At 37.2% G+C, this 22006-nt stretch overlaps 1 protein-coding gene across 12 annotated transcripts in view; it reads left to right on the top strand.

Moving 5' to 3' along the window:
• Positions 1-22006, top strand: part of Rim (Rab3 interacting molecule) — a 651951-nt gene that overhangs the window by 388307 nt on the left and 241638 nt on the right. For 11 of the 12 annotated variants that reach the window (XM_076188289.1, XM_076188288.1, XM_076188280.1 and 8 more), the window contains 2 exons: positions 4066-4198; positions 12314-12340. In XM_076188289.1, coding sequence (XP_076044404.1) covers positions 4066-4198; positions 12314-12340 — 160 coding nt within the window. The remainder of the gene's footprint in view (positions 1-4065; positions 4199-12313; positions 12341-22006) is intronic. The other variant, XM_076188281.1, reaches the window with a different exon arrangement.

Here is a 22006-nt window from a genome sequence, read left to right on the forward strand (position 1 = left end):
CTGATTTTTCATGCACCATTTTCCATGTGGTATGTTATTTCATCATTATCTCGTCAATTTTTTTATTATTTTTTTTATAATGATTCATCAATTATAAAATGGCTTTGTGGGAAGAGAGAGAACACAAAAATATGTTAGAAGAGATGAGGATAACACTAAATAAGATCATGGAAGATGGAGGAAGAATAGTTATAATGGGTGAATTTAATTGTAAAGAAATCTGCTGGGAAGGGATGACAGTGAAAGGTGGATATGACCTATGGGAAAATGTACTACTTGATATGATTATAGAACATACAATGAGGCAATGGATACAAGAGAATACTAGGTATAGAAATGAGGAAGAACCATCGAGGCTGGACCTGATGATCACATCAGAACCCGAAATAGTGAACAAGATGGAGGAAGAATAGTTATAATGGGTGAATTTAATTGTAAAGAAATCTGCTGGGAAGGGATGACAGTGAAAGGTGGATACGACCTATGGGAAAATGTACTACTTGATATGATTATAGAACATACAATGAGGCAATGAATACAAGAGAATACTAGGTATAGAAATGAGGAAGAACCATCAAGACTGGACCTGATGATCACATCAGAACCCGAAATAGTGAACAAGATTGAATATAAGACACCAATAAGTAAAAGTGACCGCATATTGGTTGAGTTGGAACTAAATGAGGAAAAATATATGGAAAAAATGAACAATATAGAAAGGGAAGATTGATGTATGAAAAAAGAAATTTTGATAAGATAAGAGAATTCTTTCAAAAAGTAGATTAGGAAAGAATACACAAGGAGAAAACAACAGTAGAAGAGAAATGGAATATTTTGAAAAAAAATTTATAAAGGAGTGGAAAAATATGTTCCAAGACAAAAACAAGAAAAAGGATATGTAAAGTGTTGGTACAACAAAAGATGTAGGGAGTTAAAAGACAAAAGGGATAAAGCTTGGATAAAATGGAAGAAAGACAAAAGACCTGAAAAATGGAAAATATACACTAGTTATAGAAATCAATATGTACAAGTGTGCAGAGAAGAAAAGAGAAAATACGAAAAAGATGTCATAGAAAAATGTAAAGATCAACCAAATCTATTTTATAGATTCATAAACAACTAACTGAAAAACAAACAAGAATTAGTGGAACTATGACAAGGAGTTGAATACACAGAGGAAATAGAAATGGCAGAAATTATGAACAAGCATTTTAAATCTGTGTTTGCAAGGGAGAACATACAACTTAGAGATGTTGAGGGGAAAGTCCCCCCTATGAAAAAGATAGAAGTAACAAGGAATGAAATAATGAATCACTTGAGTAATCTCGATGTCAGAAAATGGCATGGACCAGATGAAATGGCAAACTGGATTTTGAGAGAATGCAGGAATGAACTAACAGACAAAATACATAGTCTAATAAGCAGTTCATTGAAAGAAGGAAAAGTTCCAGAAGATTGCTAAAGAGCAAATATAGTACCAATATATAAAGGGGGAAACTAGGAAGATCCTACTAACTATAGACCAGTCTCTCTTACAAGTATAATAGCTAGAATTTGTGAAAGAATGATCAAAAGTAGATGGGTAAGGCATTTGGAAAAAAACAACGTACTAAATTCAAGGCAGTTTGGATTTAGACAAGGACAATCATGCGTCACAAACTTAATGTGTTTCCATTCAAGGCTAAAAGATGTAATAAATGAAAGAGATGGATGGGTTGATTGTGCATTTCTAGACCTGAAAAAAGCTTTTGATAAGGTGCCACATAAGAAATTGCTAAAGAAATTAGAAACTGCAGGAGGAATACAGGGCAAACTGCTGAAGTGGATGGAAAACTTCTTGCATGAAAGAAAAATGAGAGTGGTGATAAGAGACAAACATTCTAATTGGGATGAAGTGATTAGTGGAGTTCCACAAGGAACAGTTCTGGCCCCAATAATGTTTGCTATATATATTAATGATATGGATAAAAGAATTGAAAGTTATATGAGCTTCTTTGCGGACGATGCAAAATTGTTGAAAAAAGTGAAATCTGTAGAAGATTGTGAGTCACTGCAGTGATCTCAATAAAGTATGGAATGGAGTAGGAAGTGGGAGATGGAATTCAATAGTAAGAAGTGTAGTATAATGGAATTTGGAAGAAGCAAAAAAAAAAAAATAGTGGGATATAAATTGGGAGAGAAATAAATAAAAAAGTAGAAAATGAGAAGGACCTGGGAGTCATTATTATGAATAATATGTCCCCTGAGAAACATATAAACAAGATTTTTGGAGAAACTTATTATTCAATAAGAACAATCCAAGTGGCATTTACATACCTGGACGAAGAAATGGTGAAGAAAATACTAGTCACTTTGATAAGACCAAGATTGGAGTATGCAGCGACGATATGGTCACCAAGTACAAAAAAATGTATAACAAAACTTGAAAGAATACAAGCAATTACGAAATTGGCACCAACACTCTCAGAACTATCATATGAGGAGAGACTAGCAAAACTTGAGCTACAGACATTAGAGCAAAGAATAGAGAGAGGATACTTAATAACTATTTATAGAATCATGATAGGCATAGAAACTATTGATAGAGAGGATCTAATAAAATGAAATAGTAGAGATACAAGAGGACTTGGAAAGAAAATCAAGAAAGACATTTAGAGAAGAGACCTGAAAAAGAACAGCTTGCCCCACAGGATAATAGACGTTTGGAACAAGTTAGATGAAAATGTGGTGTGTGCAAAAACAATACATGATTTTAAAAACAGTCTAGATAAAATGAGGTATGAAGACTGGACACCACGAGCATAGCTCCACTTCCCGTAAAATATAACGAGGTAAATACTGTACATAGTGTGTGCAAACACCATACAAGAATTTAAAAACAAACTAGATGTTGTGAGATACAAAGATGGGTTACTATGAGCATAACTCCCTGTATAATAAAACTAGGTAAATTCATATATACATATATATATATATATATATATACACATGTATATATGTACTGTGTGTGTAAGAGAAAGAGTATGAGTATGAGTTGTGATGATCTTGAGGAGGGGATGGCAGTCAGTCTGTGCCTATTATCTCAAGCTTGAATTCTATTTCCTTTGCTGTTTCTACTGGTACCCATATTCTTCCCCAAAGCAACAATTATTATTATTGCTATTATCATTGTTATTCTTATGAATATAATTGTTATGATTATCTTTATTTTAGTATTACTATCACTATCATTATTATTATATTATTATTAGCATTATCATTGCCATAATAAAAATGAGAGCTAGTGGCATAATCAGAAGCATGCTGGTCTAATATTTACGTAGTTGTGTGATAGAACCCCACACTCCTCTCCAGTTCTCAGCAGCGACTGTTGCCTGCCCCAACAGTCCAAGCACATAGGGTAAATATGATGGTTTCAGTCAAAGCAACGTTCCTCCAGCTGTAGGCTCTACACCACCTTATGGTAAAGATAATACGTGTGTGTGTGTGTATTTACCTAATTGTAGTACACAGGAAAGGACCTACACTTGTTGTGTCCTGTCTCTTACCATCCAGTTGTGATACCAGGTTTAAGATTTTTGTGTGGTTCCAAACTGGATTCTTTGATTCTGTATGCTATTCCAGGAGTTCTATGCATCAATACAGATAACCATTTTCTTCACATCCATCAGGCATGGTTTTTTTCAATTTATTCCTATAAACTTGTGATGTGTGTGTGTGTTTTTTTTTACTAATATGTGTGAATACAGGCATGATGAATAAATATTTTTAGGCTTTGGCCAATGGGGTCATCTATATGCTTTCCCAACAATCCATTAAAGATTATTAGTTTGATTTTATTCTAGTTAAAGTTAAATTATTGTCTTCAGTAAAAAAGCATCTCTTGGGGTACATCCCTCAGGTGAAAATTTTGTTGCTAGCTATAACAAAATTTATAAAAGATATCTGAGGCTGGTCCATCAACTGGTTGTACTTACCTTGAAGGAATTAATCATCTTGTTAAATAGAGTTATGTTCCTAAGTCCCATTTTTGACTGAGACACCTTGCTTACCCTTAATTTGCAGGCCCAGTTATGGTGGGTCAGGGCGTGTGCCTTCCCGGAGTGCCACAGCGACGCCTACAGGTTCTCCAAAGAAGCGGCAACTTCCACAGATTCCCCCTTCCTTGCAGCATGCTTCCCGGGACAAAGTTACGCAAGTAAGTAGCCTTACAATTCTAGATATCATGTTTTATTATCATCTAACATTACTCAATTTCTTTGGCTTTTCTTAAATTTGTGCCTTCGCATATTATGATAACCCATACAAACAACAATGAACTATGATAGATTAAAGTGGCAAATATACCAACAGGTGTTTTGGCTTATTATGAATCAAATATTTGTTTACAGATTGCACATTTTGTGTTGCTCCTTGTCTTGATATTTCTTATGGCACACTATTTATGAATGTATATATATTCATGAAGAGCTAGAGTCTAGGATTCATTGCTGGAAAGAATACAAACATTGGATTAATCATTAGAAGTTTATTCCTACATTTTGAATCCTATCTGGGGTTCATCCTCATGAATACAGTATAGGCAAATGAAATCTGTAAATAGGGCACATACGCTACAAGGGGATAACCCAAATTGGCCATTACACCAGCCTTCCAGAAAATACACCCATCATGTGGTTGGACGCCTGTTTACAAAAATATATAAACCCAAATAAGAATGGAAATAACAGAAAGAAACTAAAAATTAAGAATGTAAATAAAAACATATGTGACACACCACTCCAATCAGACTGTTCCTTTTACAGCTTATCACCCATAACAGAATAAAACAAAAACAAAATTAAAATACCATGAATAAATAGATAAATAGATAATAAAATAAAATAACATGGGACAAAAATGACCACGTGTATGAGTGCCTTGACACATGTAGATAAACCACTTGGTAAAAACTAAAAAGATAGGAGAATGAAGGAAAGAAATAACCAGTGGGGGCCTGCTGTAGCTAGGTTGATAGAGTGCGCATCTGGTAATTGCATGGAAATTTCAATGTTGTTCAAATCCTGGCCACAGGGCAGAGGTAAGGAAGGGCATCTATTCTGAGTAATGGCCTTGACTGCTGCTCACCTCAGACCTGAGGTGACTTGGACATCACTGTGTGATACATTAGCCTCCTCTGGGTATCTTCATTACAGTGACATACCATGGACACTGTCTCCTTCATTAAAGTATGAACGGTTCCAGACTAGGTTGAGGTCTGAGGTGGGTATCAACCCCAGAAACCTTCCCACTTCTGACTCCATTTGCAAACCTTGTTTAGGTCTCTCTGTAGTGATTCACAGTCTGTTTCGGTTTTCATTTTTCTCAACAATTTAGCATTGTCTGCAAACAAGCTCATGTAACATTCAGCATCTTCATCCATGTCATTCACATAAGTATAGCAAACATTATTTAAACCAATACAGATCCCTGCAGAACTCCACTAATCACTTCCTCCCAACCTGAACACTTTTCTCTGAGCACTACTCTCATTTTTCTACCATGCAGGAAATCCTCCATCCAGTTTAGTAGGGTGCCTTGTATCCCTCCTGTGTTTTCCAATCTTTTTTAATAATTTTTCATGTGGTACTTTGTCGAAGGCTTTTTGTAAGTCTAGGAAAGCACAATCAGCCCATCCATCCCTTTCTTGTATCATATCTATTAGTCTTGAGTAGAAACAGATTAAATTTGTGGTACATGATCTTCCCTGTCTGAATTCAAATTGTCTCAGATTTATTATATTGTTTTCTTCTAGGTGTTTTACCCATCTATTCTTGATAATTTTCTCACATATTTTGGCTACAGTACTTGTTAGGGAGACCAGTCTGTGATTAGTTGGTTCTTCCTTATTCCCTCCTTTATGTATTGGTACAATGTTGGCATTTTTCCAGTCCTTTGGTATCTTTCCTTCTTTGAGCAACTTATTATGTTGTATATGTTGTCCATTAGTTTTTCTTGCATTCTTTTGTGTTATTATTATGTCCCTCATGGGAGGAGATCACACTTCACTTCCTTCATCCCAATGCTGTACTTTTTCTCTAGTGAAAACAGACTTGAAGTGATTGTTCATGACATTGGCCATTTCTAGATCTTCTGTGTATTCTGTATCTCTTTGGTGTAGTTTCACCATTTCCTGTTTATCTTAAGTTTACTATTCATTTATAAATAGAATAGTTTGGGTTGATCTTTACATTTTTCCATGATGTCTTTTTCATAGCTTCTTTTTCCTCTCTGGGCACTTTTACATATTCATTTCTATAGTTGATATATATTTGCCATTTTCCTTTTTTTTTTATCTTTTCTCCATCTTTTCCAAGCTTTGTCTCTTCTATCTTTTGCCTCATTGCATCTTCTGTTGAACCAACGTTTAACATGCACCTCTTGTTTCTGTCTTGGTACATACCTATTCACTCCTTTGTTATAGATTTCCATCAAGATCATCTATTTCTCTTCCACTTTTGTCTCTTTATTGTAGAATTTTTCCCAATTTGCACATTTAAAGAATTTCTTAAGTTTTCCAAAGTCCGTTTTGTTGTACATCAATCTTCCTTTTCTGTACTTTTCATTTCTGTCCATATATATTTCTTCCTTTAGTCCAGCCTCTATTAGTATGTGGTCACTCTTTCCAAATGATGTCTTGTGTTCAAATTTATCCACAATTTCAGGTTCTGTTGTAAATATTAAGTATAGTCTCGATGGTTCTTCATTACTTCTGTACCGTATTTTCCGGCGTATAGTGCACGACTTTTTTCTGTTGGAAGGGCCTAAAAATGGGGGGTGCGCGTTATCCGGTGGTGCGCATTATCTACGGCCTACGGTAAAAATTCTGCGGCTGTGTGTGTAATTTTTTTCACAACAACGTGACGATGTTGGCCGTCACAAAGTCGGGACGGCACATTTCTCCGTGACGTTCCGTGAGAACAAGAAGAACAGCCATGGTGACATGAAAGAATACGCCAGCATGGGCTATATAAATATTTGGTATAGGTAGGTATCTATCGATTCTTATTTTTCATGTTTAAATAGGCCTAAACACCATGAAACATGATCAATATTCATGATATTTGCCCATGTTCACAGCATCCTAGTTTGAATTTTTGTTGGCTTTGTTGCTTCACTTTAGGTATGGTACAAATTCCGTTGCGGCCGTTCATAAACTCGTGTCAAACACCTGACTACAACACCCTCTTTCAGGAGTTATATTAACTAAACGTCACCTCGATGAGAGACTGTCCTATTTCACCACTGTCATTGCAGGTTCATAGCTAAAACGAAACAGTCTGTAGTTTGTTTCAGTATTAAATAAAAAATGGTAAAGACGAATTATTTCCTCAAGATATAAAATGAACATTTTCTGTAAAAATCCCGAAATTTTTCTGTATATTTTACTTTCAATAAACTTTTTTTAGATCATATTTCCTACAAACTATTTAAGCTACAAAGTAATAAGGGACCAACGCACAACATGAGTCATATACCGGTACATGTAGTTCCGACTTTTTCTTAGTTGTGTCCTGATTGATGCCTAAAATGACACTTAATTTAGTGACAAATCAACAGATTTCCCAGCGGTGGCTCTAGCCAATGAAAAATACTTCATGTAACCTCGTTCACATGATACTGAGTAATTAATTGCCGTTATTTCATTGGTTTATTTTTACTAACATTAATTATCGTAGTCTATGCAAATATTTGGGATCCGTAAAATAGCACTGGTACCAACATCATGAACGTTGGCCGTTTTAGCTCACCCGGAATATGCTAGATCAGGGCCGAGATTAACAGTTCTATTGCCAATCTAGCCTACACTAAACACCCTCTTGCGAGAGTTTGTTAAACTAAACGTCACTTCAGTAAAGACACTTATGAACCGAAACATAGTTTCTTGCTGCATGGCGATAAAAACTTGTACACGGCGATAAAAACTTGTACACGGTGATAAAAACTTGTAAGATGAATTATTCTTTCAGGATAGTAAATTACAATTTTTCTGTAAAAATCTGAAATTTTTCATGTACATTTTGTATTCAATAAACTTTTCATGGCTCAAATTTCCCACAAAACAATGAACCAACGCAAGCAGGAGTCGCATACATGCAGTTCACGAGCTTTAGCCACCAGTGACTTTTCCTGGCATGCGTGTTATACGTCGGTGCGCGCTATCTGTGTACTGAGATTACGAAGTGCATGGGTGCGCATTATAACCCGATGCGCATTTTAAGCCGGAAAATACGGTATATGGTATTTTCATTGACCAGGGTTTCCCTTCGTAAGATGGTGTGGTGTATCTTTGGAGTGATTCTTAGTTGCACCTGATGTCAGATGGTATGACAGTCTACGCGACAGCTTCATGGTGGTCATTCCAATATAGAAAGAAGGTTGGGTTGCACAGTCCCCAAGGTTACACGTATACCTATATATGGCATGAGATCTCTGAAGTTTATCAATGATGGGCTTGTTCTTGATGAGTAGGCTTGATGTCTTCTTATTTTGGTAATATATGGTAAAAATAATTTTGGTGTCTGACATCAGGTGCACCTAAGAATCACTCCAAAGATACTCGCCACACCATCTTATGAAGGGAAACCCTGGTCAACAACACAGAAATTTTAGCCACACACCAATACCCTAGAAGATTACCTATCCTGGAGGCCCTTTACATAAAAGATCTTTCCCCAAATCTTAATATACATGCCCATGACCTGCAAGCATTACCAGCATTAGGAGGTCTGCCCATTACGGTGCTGGGGCGCAAACTGATGACGTCACGCACCTTTCAGCCCATGGGAGAACAGACCATACCTAACTGGCAGCAATCCAGCCAATCACCATCCACCTTCCAGGTATAAACGTTGCTGATCTTCATGGAATCTCCATTACTTCAGTTCCCACTGAAGAAGCACCAGGTGTGAAAACGTGTTTTGGCTTTTGACTATGCCTATTTCTATCTCATGGCATACGGCGAATTACTCTGACTCCTGCCTATGGAAGGCAAAGTCGCCTTACGAAAGAGAGAGAAAATTGACAAAAAGCTGTGTCACAACAAGCTTGCCATTTTATTCAATGATATATATATATATATATATATATATATATATATATATGTATATATATATATATGTATATACATATATATTCATATATATATGTATCTATATATGTATATATAATTATATATGTATGTATATATATATAAATATATATATATATATATATATTATGTAGAGACATTGGGACAAATTATGGGAAAGGTGGAGGGGGAAACACGGGTCTTTATCTGATTATCGAGTTTATTCCTGACCGTTTTCGCTTACAATACAACACTCCTCTGAAGAAGCTATTGTAAGCGAAACCGGTCAGGAATAAACTCGATAATCAGATAAAGACCCGTGTTTCCCCCTCCACCTTTCCCATAATATATATATATATATATATATATATATATATATATACACACACATATATATATATATATATATATATATATATATACACAAAAATAAATATATATATATATATACACAAATATAGATATATATCTATATATATATATATATATATATATATATATATATATGGGCAAAAATAAGGTGACGAGGTGTACATGAAGAGAATGTGGCCGCAAGAAGTGAGTATTAAGGGAGAGAGACTGGAGGAAATGGATAGCTTTAGATACTTAGGTGTGAATATGGCAGGAAAGGGAGGAATGGAGGTGGAGGTAGAATGTAGATTAAGAGAAGCAAGTAAATGCCTTGGGGGAATAAAAAGTGTAATGAGAAATAGGCATTTGGGAATGGATGATAAGAAGAGATTGTATGAAGGAGTGATTGTGCCGACAACACTGTATGGGGGCAGAAACATGGAACATAAAGAGGAAGAGTTTAAATTTGTTTGAGATGAAATGCCTGATAAGTATGGTAGGGGTTACTAGGCTGGATAAAGTGAGAAATGAGGAGGTAAGGAGGAGAGCTGGGGTGGAAAAGGAGTTGGAAGATAGTGTTGATGAAAGAGCATTGGGATGGTTTGGACACATGGAAAAAATTAGTGAAGAAAGATTATTAAAAAATGTATGGAAGGCAGAGTTGGAGGAGTAAACATGAGGGGGCAACCAAGCATGAAATGGATGGGGCAAAAGGGGCATTAGGAAAGAGGGAAATGTCTGTTGAGGAAGAACAGGAGAAGACAGAAGGCAGGGGTGAGTGGAGGATAGTTGGGTATGGATGATGCTGTGATGCATAGAAGGGAATGGGTGGGGGATGGGAGGGGTGAGAGGGTTTGTGTGAATGATATTTTGATGCAGCCCAAAGGGATTTCTCCCCATCTTTTCTTTTCTGCACAAGGAGACAGAGGGAGTTCACCGATTAAATGAAGCGGCCTTGCTGTGGATGTGCTGTCTTGCTACATTGCTTCTGACCCAGGACAGTGGGCGAGATGCAAGGATGACCCGTCATCCAGAAGAAGCCAAGATAAGAGGGAGGAAGGGGGATGAACGGGAGTAGAGTATGTGGGGATGGAATTGTTGGGAGTGGATTTTATGCTTTTTTTTTGGGGGGGGGGCTACTCTCCTTGTAAAGGGAAAAAGCCATTGATATGTATGTGTGTGTGTATATATATATATATATATATATATATATATATATATATATATATATATATATATATATATATATATATATATATATATGAGTATTTAAAAGACTCCACTTTAATGAGTGATTTCTTCCTAGATATATATATATATATATATATATATATATAAATATATATATATATATATATATATATATATATATATATATATATATATATATATATATATATATATATATCTTGGAAGAAATCACTCATTAAAGTGAAGTCTTTTGAATAATCAAACCCAGCTGTCACAAGCCTCGAGCTGGGGTCCATCAAAATGTTAGGGCACCACATTACCAATAAGACCACAGAGTGCTCAGTAAGGTCTTATGCTGTAGAATGATCATGACTGCCAGCTTCCATCCAAATATATCTATCATGCTAAACATGAGATATAGTAGCATATGACCAAGGTTTTTATTTGCTTTGCCATTGTAACTATCTTGGAACAAATGATTTGTTATAGTGGAGTCTTTCAAATGATTAAACCCAGCTGTTGCAAACATTGATCTGGGATTTATTAGAATGCTAGGCCACCACCCTACCAATATCATAGAGCATTCAAAAGAGCCACAACCTAGTATGGTCTTGTACTGTAGGATGATAGTGACTGTCATCTGCCTTCCAAATCTATCTTTATATCCAGCTCCCAACATTCCTACATATATACATGTTTTCATGTATTTACTTAGATGCAATTACACTTAGGTAAATACATACATATTATGTACAGGACCCTCATATGGGGGATGGGTGGGGGTCATATGCCTGAGAGTGGCACTTTTAGGGGGGGCAGTAATTCTAGCCTGGACTTGCTGCCCATAGGTGTGACATTATAATGATAATAGAAAAGAGGTCAGATAAGCCCTGAATATTTTACCATACAGTAATTGATTATTTTTGTATTAGAATCAAGAAGATATGAAATATTTTCCCATTTCCTCGCTGCAATAGGGAAATTAACCTTTTCAGTATGATTCAAATTCTCACATGCAGCGTTGGCTGCCATATGTATGATTCATCATGTTACTTGCATTATAAAATATGAAGTCACTGCTTTATTACTCATTCTCTTTTACTTTGAGTAATAATAAGCACAGAAAACATGATCAAACCAGTTCACAGAATCTGGGGGTAACTCATGTACAACTACAAAAAGATATATAATCAAAACGCTGACACTGGCATTGTCCTGTACCCACTTGTGCCTCATGATGCATACATAGGCTTCATTGTACCAAAGTGGTTAAAGACAAATTTTAAAATCTGTCTAATTATTTCACAAGCCAATAGTTGTGGTGTAGGTGGGAAGTGGTGATGGAGCATGGGCATCACTGAGAACTTTGCCTTTGGGAGCACTTAGACATGTAAGGGCTCTGTATACATACACACAGCAGACTTGTGTATATATATAGGTAGCCAGACTATTAATCTTCAGGAACAAATAGTCTTCATATGACAGCTACTCTGATTATTTTCATTTTATATTAAAAAATGCTAGGAATACAAATCTGAGATTAAAATAGGTGATACAACAATACAAATTATACAGTACTAAAGGTGCTGTGTGAATTGTAGCTCAGATAGGATAAGGAGGGTGACTTAACATTCTACACTATCACCCATCTCTCCCTTCTAGCACTCGTACATGGACCGGTCATCTCAGGTAACGCCTTCACAATTTCTTTCTTGCCCTACCATGCTATCCCTGTAGTCTTGCTTGCTGACCTGTTCATGATATATCTTGCTTGCTCACCCCTGTCCTGGAGACCCAAAATGACTACCCTCTCAATCTCTTATGTTAAGTCACCCAAGTTTGCCCCTTCATTTCTGCCTGCCCTCAAACCATGTTTGCCTTAGTGTATTGATTCAATTTTTAGTATATCTTGCCTTTTGCTCTGACTTTAATGTTTAACCCAAAATTCATCTCTGATTTCATCTCTTGGTGTATGACTGGTTTTTCATGACCCTGTTCATGTGTTGTACTTTTTCCACACCCATCTCTCAGTCAATATCCACTTCAGTAGCATGAGTTGCAACCTAAATTCATCTGAAGTAATTGATAGCATATCATTTGTTAAAATTAAGTTACTAAAACATAATTAACTTGTGTATCATTTTGTGCCATCAACTGGCAGCTTCACCAACCAAAATGATATTCAGATGCCTCCTGGCCACAGAGGCATCATATTACTCCACCTCCACAAAGAGGTACAGCCATGAGGTGTTGGTTCCTAATTTTTAGGTTGGGCCCTGACAACTTCCTATAAATTCATCTCCTTTTCTTTTACTTTTTTCACATAAAGAAGTCATTATTCCAACACCTGCCATCCTACACCTCCTTCTAGCTGGAGACATAAAAACCAACTCAGGCTCATACACATGTCTAACAAGCACGAATTCTTAGGTTACTCACACACAACCATCAAGTGGAAGACATGCTACATGGACCATAGATGCCAACACAAACCAGTACACAAAGAGTTGAAATTTATTTATTTATTCATTTATTTTTTATTATTATTTTTTTTTCTTTTTTGGCTGTGTTTGTTGACCTAGTTGTATTTTACAGGAAGAAAGCTATGCTCATAGTGATCTGTCTTTGTATCTTTCAGTATTAAGTTTGTTCTTAAATTCTTGTATAGTTTTTGCACTCACTGTTTCCTCATCTAGTTTATTCCAGATATCCACAACTCTGTGTGGGAAACTATTCTTTTTCAGATATCTTCTATAACTATCCTTTTTAAGTTTCTTTTCATGTCCTCTTGTTTTTCTTTTGTCCCACTTAAGTAAAGCTTCTCTGTCGAGGACTTCCATCCCTTTCATAATTCTGTAGATGGTCACTAGTTCTCCTCTTTCTCATCTTTGTTCCAGGGTTGGTAGTTCAAATTTGGACAATCTCTGTTCATATGTCAGTTTGGAGAGTGTTGGTAACATCTTTGTTGTTGCTCTTTGGATTCTTTCTAATTCTATATTCTTTTTAGTTCTGGGTGTCCATAGTGTTGCAGCATACTCCAATCTTGGTGTTATCAATGTAACTAATATTTTCTTTATCATTTCTTCATCCAAGTAGTCCAAGACCACTTTCATTGATCCTAGTAAATTGAAGGTTTCTCCAACTATTTTGTTGATATGTTTGGTGCCATGTTATTGCTGATAATTACTCTTAGGTCCCTTTTCGAGTTCGCTTTTTAACTTCCTTTGTACCAATTTTATATTCTCCCGATATTCTATTTTTACTTTTTCCAAATTCCATTATACAACATTTCTTGATGTTGAAGGTCACTTCACACTTTTGACTCCATTCCCAGACTTTATCTAGGTCTTTACAATCTTCCTCTGTACTTACTCTCTTTGTTTTGCATCATCTGCAAAGAAGTTTAAATAACATTCCACACCTTCATCCATGTCATTTATATATATGGTAAACATTATTGGAGCCAATACAGAACCTTGTGGGACTCCACTTATCATTACTTCCCAGGTTGAGTTCATGTCTCTAAGTACTACCCTCATTTTTCTCCCATTCAAGAAATCTTCCATCCATTCCAATTACTTTCCTTGTACTGCACCTGTTATTTCAATTTTTCTTAGCTTATTGTGTGGTACTTTATCAAATGCTTTTTGTAGATCTAAGAAGGCACAAGCTGCTCATTTGTCCCATTCTTGCATTATTTCTATTAGCCTTGAGTAAAATCAAATCAAGTTTGTGGCACATGATTTTTCACATTTAAATCCAAATTGTTTTAGATTTCCAAATGTTTAATCCATTTACTTTTGATATCTTTTCACATACTTTTTGCTATTGTGCTAGTAAGGGAGACCAGTCTATAGTTAGTTGGATTTTGTTTGTCCCCTCCTTTTATACTGGTACAATATTTGCATTTTTCCAATCTTGTGGTACTTTTCCTTCTTAGAGTGAAAAATCAATTATCTTGTGTATTTTGCCCATCAGTTCATCTATACATTCTTTTAATATTCAATGTGCAATTCCATCCTGCCCATGTGATTTTCTGACATCAAGGTTTTTTATTTGGTTCCTTATTTCCTTCTGTGTCAGATTTATTACTCATTCTCTTTCACTCTTAGTAATAATAAACACAGAAAACATGATCAAATCAGTTCACAGAATCTGGGGGTAACTTATGAACAGCTACAACATACATATACCAAAGGCTTTTTTTCCCTCATAAGGGAGGTAGCCAAAAAAACAAAAGACATAAAAACCACTCCCCATTCCATCCCTGTCACACTCCACTCCCCTCCACCCTCTTCCCTCCCTCTTATCTTAGCACCTCCTGGATGACGGATCATCCCTGCATCTTGTCCACTGCCCTGGGTCAGAAGCAGCGTTGTAAGACACAGCACATGCACAGCAAGGCTGCTTCATTAAATCAGCAACCCCCCTCTCCGTCCCCTCATATAGAAAAGGAGAATACGAGGAGAAATCCCTTTGGGCTGCATCAAATTTTTCTCACACATACTCCCTCCCCCCCCTCCCCCATCCCCCACCCATTCCACCTCATGGCTCACATCATCCATACACAACCATTCTCCATTCACCCCTGTCTTCTGTCCTCTCCTGTCCTTCCTCAACAGACATTCCCCTCTTCCCCAATGCTCCTTTTACTCCATTCATCTCATCCTAGGTGGCCCCTCTTGTTCACTCCTTCCATATCTGCTTTCCACACCTCTTTTACTAATCTTTCTTCACTTGTTCTTTCCATGTGTCCAAACCATCCCAATACTCTTTCATCCACCCTATCTCTCAACTCCCTTTCCACCCCTGTTCTCCTCACCTCCTCATTTCTCACTCTATTTAGTCTAGTAACCCCTATCATACTTCTCAGACACCCTATCTTAAACACATTCAAACTCCTTCTCTCTTCCTCTCTCATGTTCCATGTTTCTGCCTCATACAGTGCTGTTGGCACAATCACTACTTCATACAATTGCCTCTTACACCAAGGCATTTACTTGGTTCTCTCAATCTACATTCTACCTCCACCTCCACTCCTCCCTTTCAGGCCATATTTGCACCCAAGTATCTAAAACTATCCATTTCCTCCAGTCTCTCTCCCTTAATACTCACTTCCAGTCTGCTGCCACGTTCACCCCTCGTACATCTCATCACCTTACTTTTACCCACATTTATCTTCAACTTCCTTCTTTCACACATTTTCCCAAACTGTGTCACCAACTTCCTCAATCCCTCCTCTGATCCTGCTACAAGCACAATGTCGTCCACAAACAACAGCTGTCTTATTTCCCACTTTTCTCCATTTTTTTTAACCATCTCCAATCCCTGACCCACCGCCCTTTCATTTACCTCTCACACCACCCCATCCATGTATAAGTTGAACAGCCAGGGTGACATAACACATCCCTGATGAAGTCCCACATTTACCTCAAACCACTCACTCTCTTCATTTCTAATCCTGACACACACACTACTACTCTCATAAAAACTCTTGCCAGCTCCTAAAAGCTTTCCTCCTATCCTGTATATCTGCAATACCTCCCACAGTGCCTTCCTGTCTACCCTATCATAAGCCGTTTCCAAACCCATAAAAGCCCAAAAAAACATCCTTACTTTTTCCTATAGCTTTCTCACATATCTGTCTTACCACAAAAATTTGATCTACACAACCTCCACCTGTCCTAAACCCACACTGTTCCTCACCAATTACTCCCTCTGTTCCTCTCCTAATCCTCTCAATCAAGACCCTCCCATAAGCCTTTCCAACTACACTTAACAAGCTAATCCCTCTGAAACTACCACACTTACACTTGTCCCCATTTCCCTTGTAAAGTGGAACTATACAGGCACTCCTCCAGTCCTCTGGCACTCCACCCTCTCTTAAACAAACATTAGGTAACCTCACCAGCCAGTCCACCATCACTATACCTCCTTTTTTCAGACATTCTGCATGACATCCATCCATTCAGACCAGGTGCCTTATCTGCTCTCATCATCTTAACAATTGCCTTCACTTCATCCTTCCTTATTTCTCCGCCATTTTCCTCACTCATCATGGTCATTTTCTTAGCGCTTCCCACTGCAACTACCTTTCCCTCCCTATCTTCCTTCACATTTAGCAGCTTCCTAAAATACTCTGCCAATCTTCCTCTTACTGCCTTCTCTTCCATTATCATCTCTCCATCTGCACCTTTTACCTTTTCTTCTGCTTGATTTGCCTCCTCTTTCTCTCTTAATTTCTTTCCAAAAAATCTTTTTATTACGTTTAAAATTTTCTGTCATACTCTTACCCCATTACACATCTGCTCTCCTCTTTGCCTCCTTTATCTTATGCTTAACTTCCCTTTTCTTTGTACCTCTCATATGATTCCCTCATCTTATTTTGTAACCAATCTGTGAAAGCTTGCTTTTTCTCTTCTACAACCTTCTTTGATTCCACAGCTACAAAAAAATATATATGATCAAGATGCTGATGCCAGCATCCTTGTGTACCTACTCGTGCCTCATGACGCCTACGTAGGCGTTATCGTACCGAAGAGGTTAACATTAAGAATATGATGATCTAGTTTTATCTTATGCCTAGCCAGTCCCTAGACTCCAGTCAGTGTTTCCTCTTCTTTCTGCCCAGAATCCCCGGTTTTCCTCTTCCTGATCCTGTTCCTCCCAACTTTTTTCACTACTTTGGTCAAATTTCCCATTTTCATTAATTTCCTGGTCATCTTTTGATGTTTGGCATTATATTATGGGCTCAAACATATATGACTGGATGGATGAAAAACAAACTCCAGTAACTCCCCTCCTTCAAATTCAATTGAATTCTGCAACATTTTTCAAAAGAAACCACAGGCTTGTATGCAGTAATCAACTCTTAGACTCTGTTATCTAGATACAATGTTTGACTACTATGACATTCCACCGATGTTTGATGAATGGATGTACATCCCAGGAATCTTAGGAAATCTTCAGAAATCTGCTCTTATAAACACTTATTTTAATCAAAATATGACTATTACAATGGTGGAATCGACTGGGATAATTTACAAAATCATTTCTAAAAGGGAGAGGGTGGTTTAGAAAAATTGCTTCATGTATTGCACTGACCTTTAATAATGGCATGTGAATAGTAGTGTTTGATTTCCAAAACTTTTCAAAGTGGAGATAATTTATTCAGAGTTGAAAAATAACCTTTTTGTTGCCTAAATTCAAGTTTAATAAAAAAAAAAAATTGGGAACAGTTGACAATGTCTCCCGTTGTGTACTCTGACTATTAAGTTTACTGTATCCTTCTGTTGACCAGATAATCAGCCTTCTTGTATTTTCAACAGTTCACAGATCTCATCCTTCCTTGATTTTTCAAGCCCTCATTTGCTGTTATGGTACTGATGCGATTTATTTTTCCATGTGTCAAAGTCTCATTTTCATTTTTAAGTTAATAAAATTTAGCTTTTTCAACCAGGTTTGGGGCTTTCACTCGTTCAGTTTTTGTAATGCTGGTGTTTTTAATAAACAATTGTTGGGTTTTTAAGTGTTTATTCAAGCTCTGTGTTACTCTCTCTTCATGTATTTTATATACACATGATTACAACTTGAACAAACATAAGGATTATGGACCAAAGTCCTATGGTCTTACTAAACTCACTAGGACATGATGAAATTTATAGGTAGTGTGACAAAATTTTGGCATGTGGATTGAGTTAATCTTCAATAAGGCAAGTGGATTACCTACAATGATATCCACCAGCCATAACACACACAAAAAAAAAACATGAAATCCCTTCCTTAACTCAAATTTTTTACCCAAGCATACAGTGAGCAACATAGGTAACACTATGTTAGCTCGAATGTTAAAACTAATATGTCATGAAATGTTTGTGTTGGGTCTGGGCGTTGGGGCTTTGGTTCTCCAACTACCCTGTCATGCCCTAAGCTCAGTTTTTGTGTGTTACATCAAACTCTAAAACAGAGTTTGAGTAATTCATACAATCCAGAGTCTCAGAGAAGAATCGCCCCTTTATAGATACGTCCAACACGCCAGGATAAAGAAAGAAGATATACAAAATCACCGAAATATTTATTAACACAACTAATGAGAATATCTCTTACTTACAAGTACCGACAATGCGCAGAGGTCGAGTGCGGAGGGAGCAGCGTGGGTGACCTCACCCCCTGATTTATACCCCAACCGCACAACACAAGTGCTATTGCCCAATGCCAACTTATCTTAATATACATTTCCTATCCCTATCCACCCAACTCCACACATCCATTACTTCCTTTATTTATGCATGGAGAGGGTTCACAATAATTCCCTAGCTTATACCTTAACCTACAAGACAATGAGGTAGAAAGGAGGGGAGGCACTACTTCGCCTTCTTCTCGATTCACGCGCCCCTTGACCTCAGCTAGCGGGCGGCGTTGGCTTCGTATCACTCCGCCGCTTGCCTACGAGAGCTTTCGCGCGCGTTCCAGGTCAACGGCCTTAGCGGACAAGGAGTCATTGTTCATTCTCACACAAAGGGGTAGCATAACACAGTGTAATTATGCTCAAGGAATAAATATGTCACATCACGAGTATGAACCCAGTGTGACATGACAACCCTGTCAGACATAATGCACAAGCTAAGATGACACTTCTAGGCCCCTGCTACTGCATACTGTGATACCTGATTTCTTAATCTGGTAGTGACCTAATTTTTCCTAATTCTGTATGCATCTACATACCTAAGCTGATTTAATTTAATCAGGACACTCGTAGTGACATACCTACTTCTGGTGTTATGGGACTACCCTATCTTCTATCTTTCTCCTTAAATGCAGAGTTTTTGTAAATAACTTAAGGCAAAGTACTGTCCTAATGGATTTGGGCAAGTGTGCCACCCACTCCAGGCATGTTTTCTGTGTGAAAACCTGGAGAGTGCAGTAGGGGTGGGGGTGGAGAGGAGGGCCTGTTGCCGACTGCATCGTTACTCAAGAAAAGTCAGGTAGGCAACTAAGGGGGGAAAAGAGGGGGTGTACATCTCACAGCTTATGGGTAGTTTGAACTATGATTTAATTGATCTTCAGACATCCAATATAACAAAATATCTAGACATATGAAAAGGCCAAATCTCAGCATCACACTATTAGGCTGTGAAACTTATTTGTAGTGTCAAAATTATCACTGTAATTTAAACAAAGTTAAAACAAATATACCTTTATTTGTTTCCTATTCTGGAAGACATGGAATAAAAAGTTGTTCAAAGAATTTTTTTGCCCAGAATTGGAACCATCAATTTTATGCTTCAACAATTACCCTGAATAGCATTGCCCCCTCCCTCGTGTACTCATTTGGTGTTTTTCTTAATCAGAATTAAAACTAAATCTTGAAACATTGATTGCCATGCTGACATCTGTTGACTTCATGTGTGTGTGTGTGTATTTAGCTAATTGTAGTATACAGGAAAGGAGAAATGTTTGTTGGGTCCTGTTTCACTATATGGATGGAGAGATTATGAAAAACTAATAAAAAACCTGGCAGACCCAGTTCTTTTTAGTCTATCTTTGTATAGATTACTTGCTAGATTAGGAACTAGTTTGGTTGCTGCTTTTTGTATTCTATTAATCTTGCTTATATCCTTCACTTTTATTTTTGTATTTACCTAATAGTAGTATACCGTATTTTTCGGACCATAAGGCGCTTCGTACCATAAGACGCACCCGTAATTTGCTATTCCCCGTCCTTACATAAGGCGCACCTGACCATAAGGCGCACCTAGTCCTGGTCTCGACATCGGATAATCATGCATATGTGAGTGCATTCAGAACTGAACATTTTCATTGTTGAATGAGAAAAATCTGTTGGGATTTAGCAAAATTACAAAAATAAATGATATATTTTTTATTTTGGTCAGTGAAATCAGACCACCTCCATGGACGGTCTGCCCTGCCAATACCCCTATAAAACAACAAACATGTTACGGGAATTGTGGGGAATAAAACCAACAGTAGCAGTTTATTCCCGGAATTCTCTATTCACTTAAAAACACAAGATTACAAATGAAGGTAAATTTTTAGTTTCGACCATGGGCGCAATATAGCAATAGAAAATTAATTATTAATTTTGTAAATAATAATGTATCAACGTAATATGCAATTTTGTGAGCGGAAATAAAAAACAAAATATGTGCTGAAACAGATTTCGTAAGTAACGAAGTCGTGTCGGACGAATGATACGCCATGTTTGTTATGATAGATGCCGACGTCGAAAAAATGAAAGGGTGATCAATTCGTCTAACCTAATCTAACCTGTGTTTAATGAATCATTACCTGCAAATTAAATGTCATCCGGCTCGTCCTCGTTGTCGTCGTCATGAGAGACGTTGGCGTCCCGATCCTATGCTACCGACTTCTTTCATTAGCATATTACGTTGATACATTTTAACTTACAAAATGAATGATTAATTTGATATTGCTATATTGCGCCCATGATCGAAACTAAAAAAATACCCAAATGACTACAGTCTGAGTGGAGCGAGACTAGACCAATGCAAAATGGCTGTCTGTGTTGTGGACTCTATCATGTCATAGCCATGATAGCGTGAATGAATGCGGTGGCATGGACTTGAAAACTGTTGAAGTTTTCGCAATTTTCTTGTCAAGATACATGCACCTTGGTTATAACTTGGTTGTAACTTTTGTTAAGCCTATGCACTGTCGCCGTCGGCAGACTAGTTACGAAACGTGTCAAAATAGTACGTCACTATCCGAGGCATTTTTTTCACTGAAGCCACACATAAGGCGCACCGCACGATAAGGCGCAGCACCCGATTTTGGCCGATTTTAAGGATTTTGCCCGCGCCTTATGGTCCGAAAAATACGGTACATGTAAGGAGCAATGAGCATCGGGTCTGGTCTTCTATTCTCTATTTTATTAATCTATTTATTTATTTAATTATTTATTTTCACCATCTGAGGTATTGGCTGCATGTTATTGTGGGGTTAGAAGCTACTCATTAGCAAGCAGCTGATACTTTAGGGTCTGTATGGGGCACCCTTATGGGCCAGAGCCACACATCATTTTGTCTGTGATAGAGGAAATCTCTATTCATAGAGAAAGATGATACTTTATTATACTACAACTGTCCCTCTGATTTGCTGTTCTGTACAACTTCTCTGAATATTTATTTCCTTTTTTTTTTTTTCATAGAAGAATACTGCCACTGAGTGTTTGCACTTGAGTCATAAAAGGCAACAAAAACAGGACAGGGATAGGACTAGGCATCCTACTCTCTGTAGCCCCAAAAGATTCCTAAAATAAGTAAAGGCATAAGAGGGTCTGGGAGGAGTTGTCCTAACAGAACCCCAAGGTTTGGG

The sequence above is a fragment of the Oratosquilla oratoria genome, chromosome 7 (assembly GCF_046742065.1).
Source record: "Oratosquilla oratoria isolate Oo_2021 chromosome 7, ASM4674206v1, whole genome shotgun sequence".
In the NCBI taxonomy this organism is placed as follows: domain Eukaryota; kingdom Metazoa; phylum Arthropoda; class Malacostraca; order Stomatopoda; family Squillidae; genus Oratosquilla; species Oratosquilla oratoria.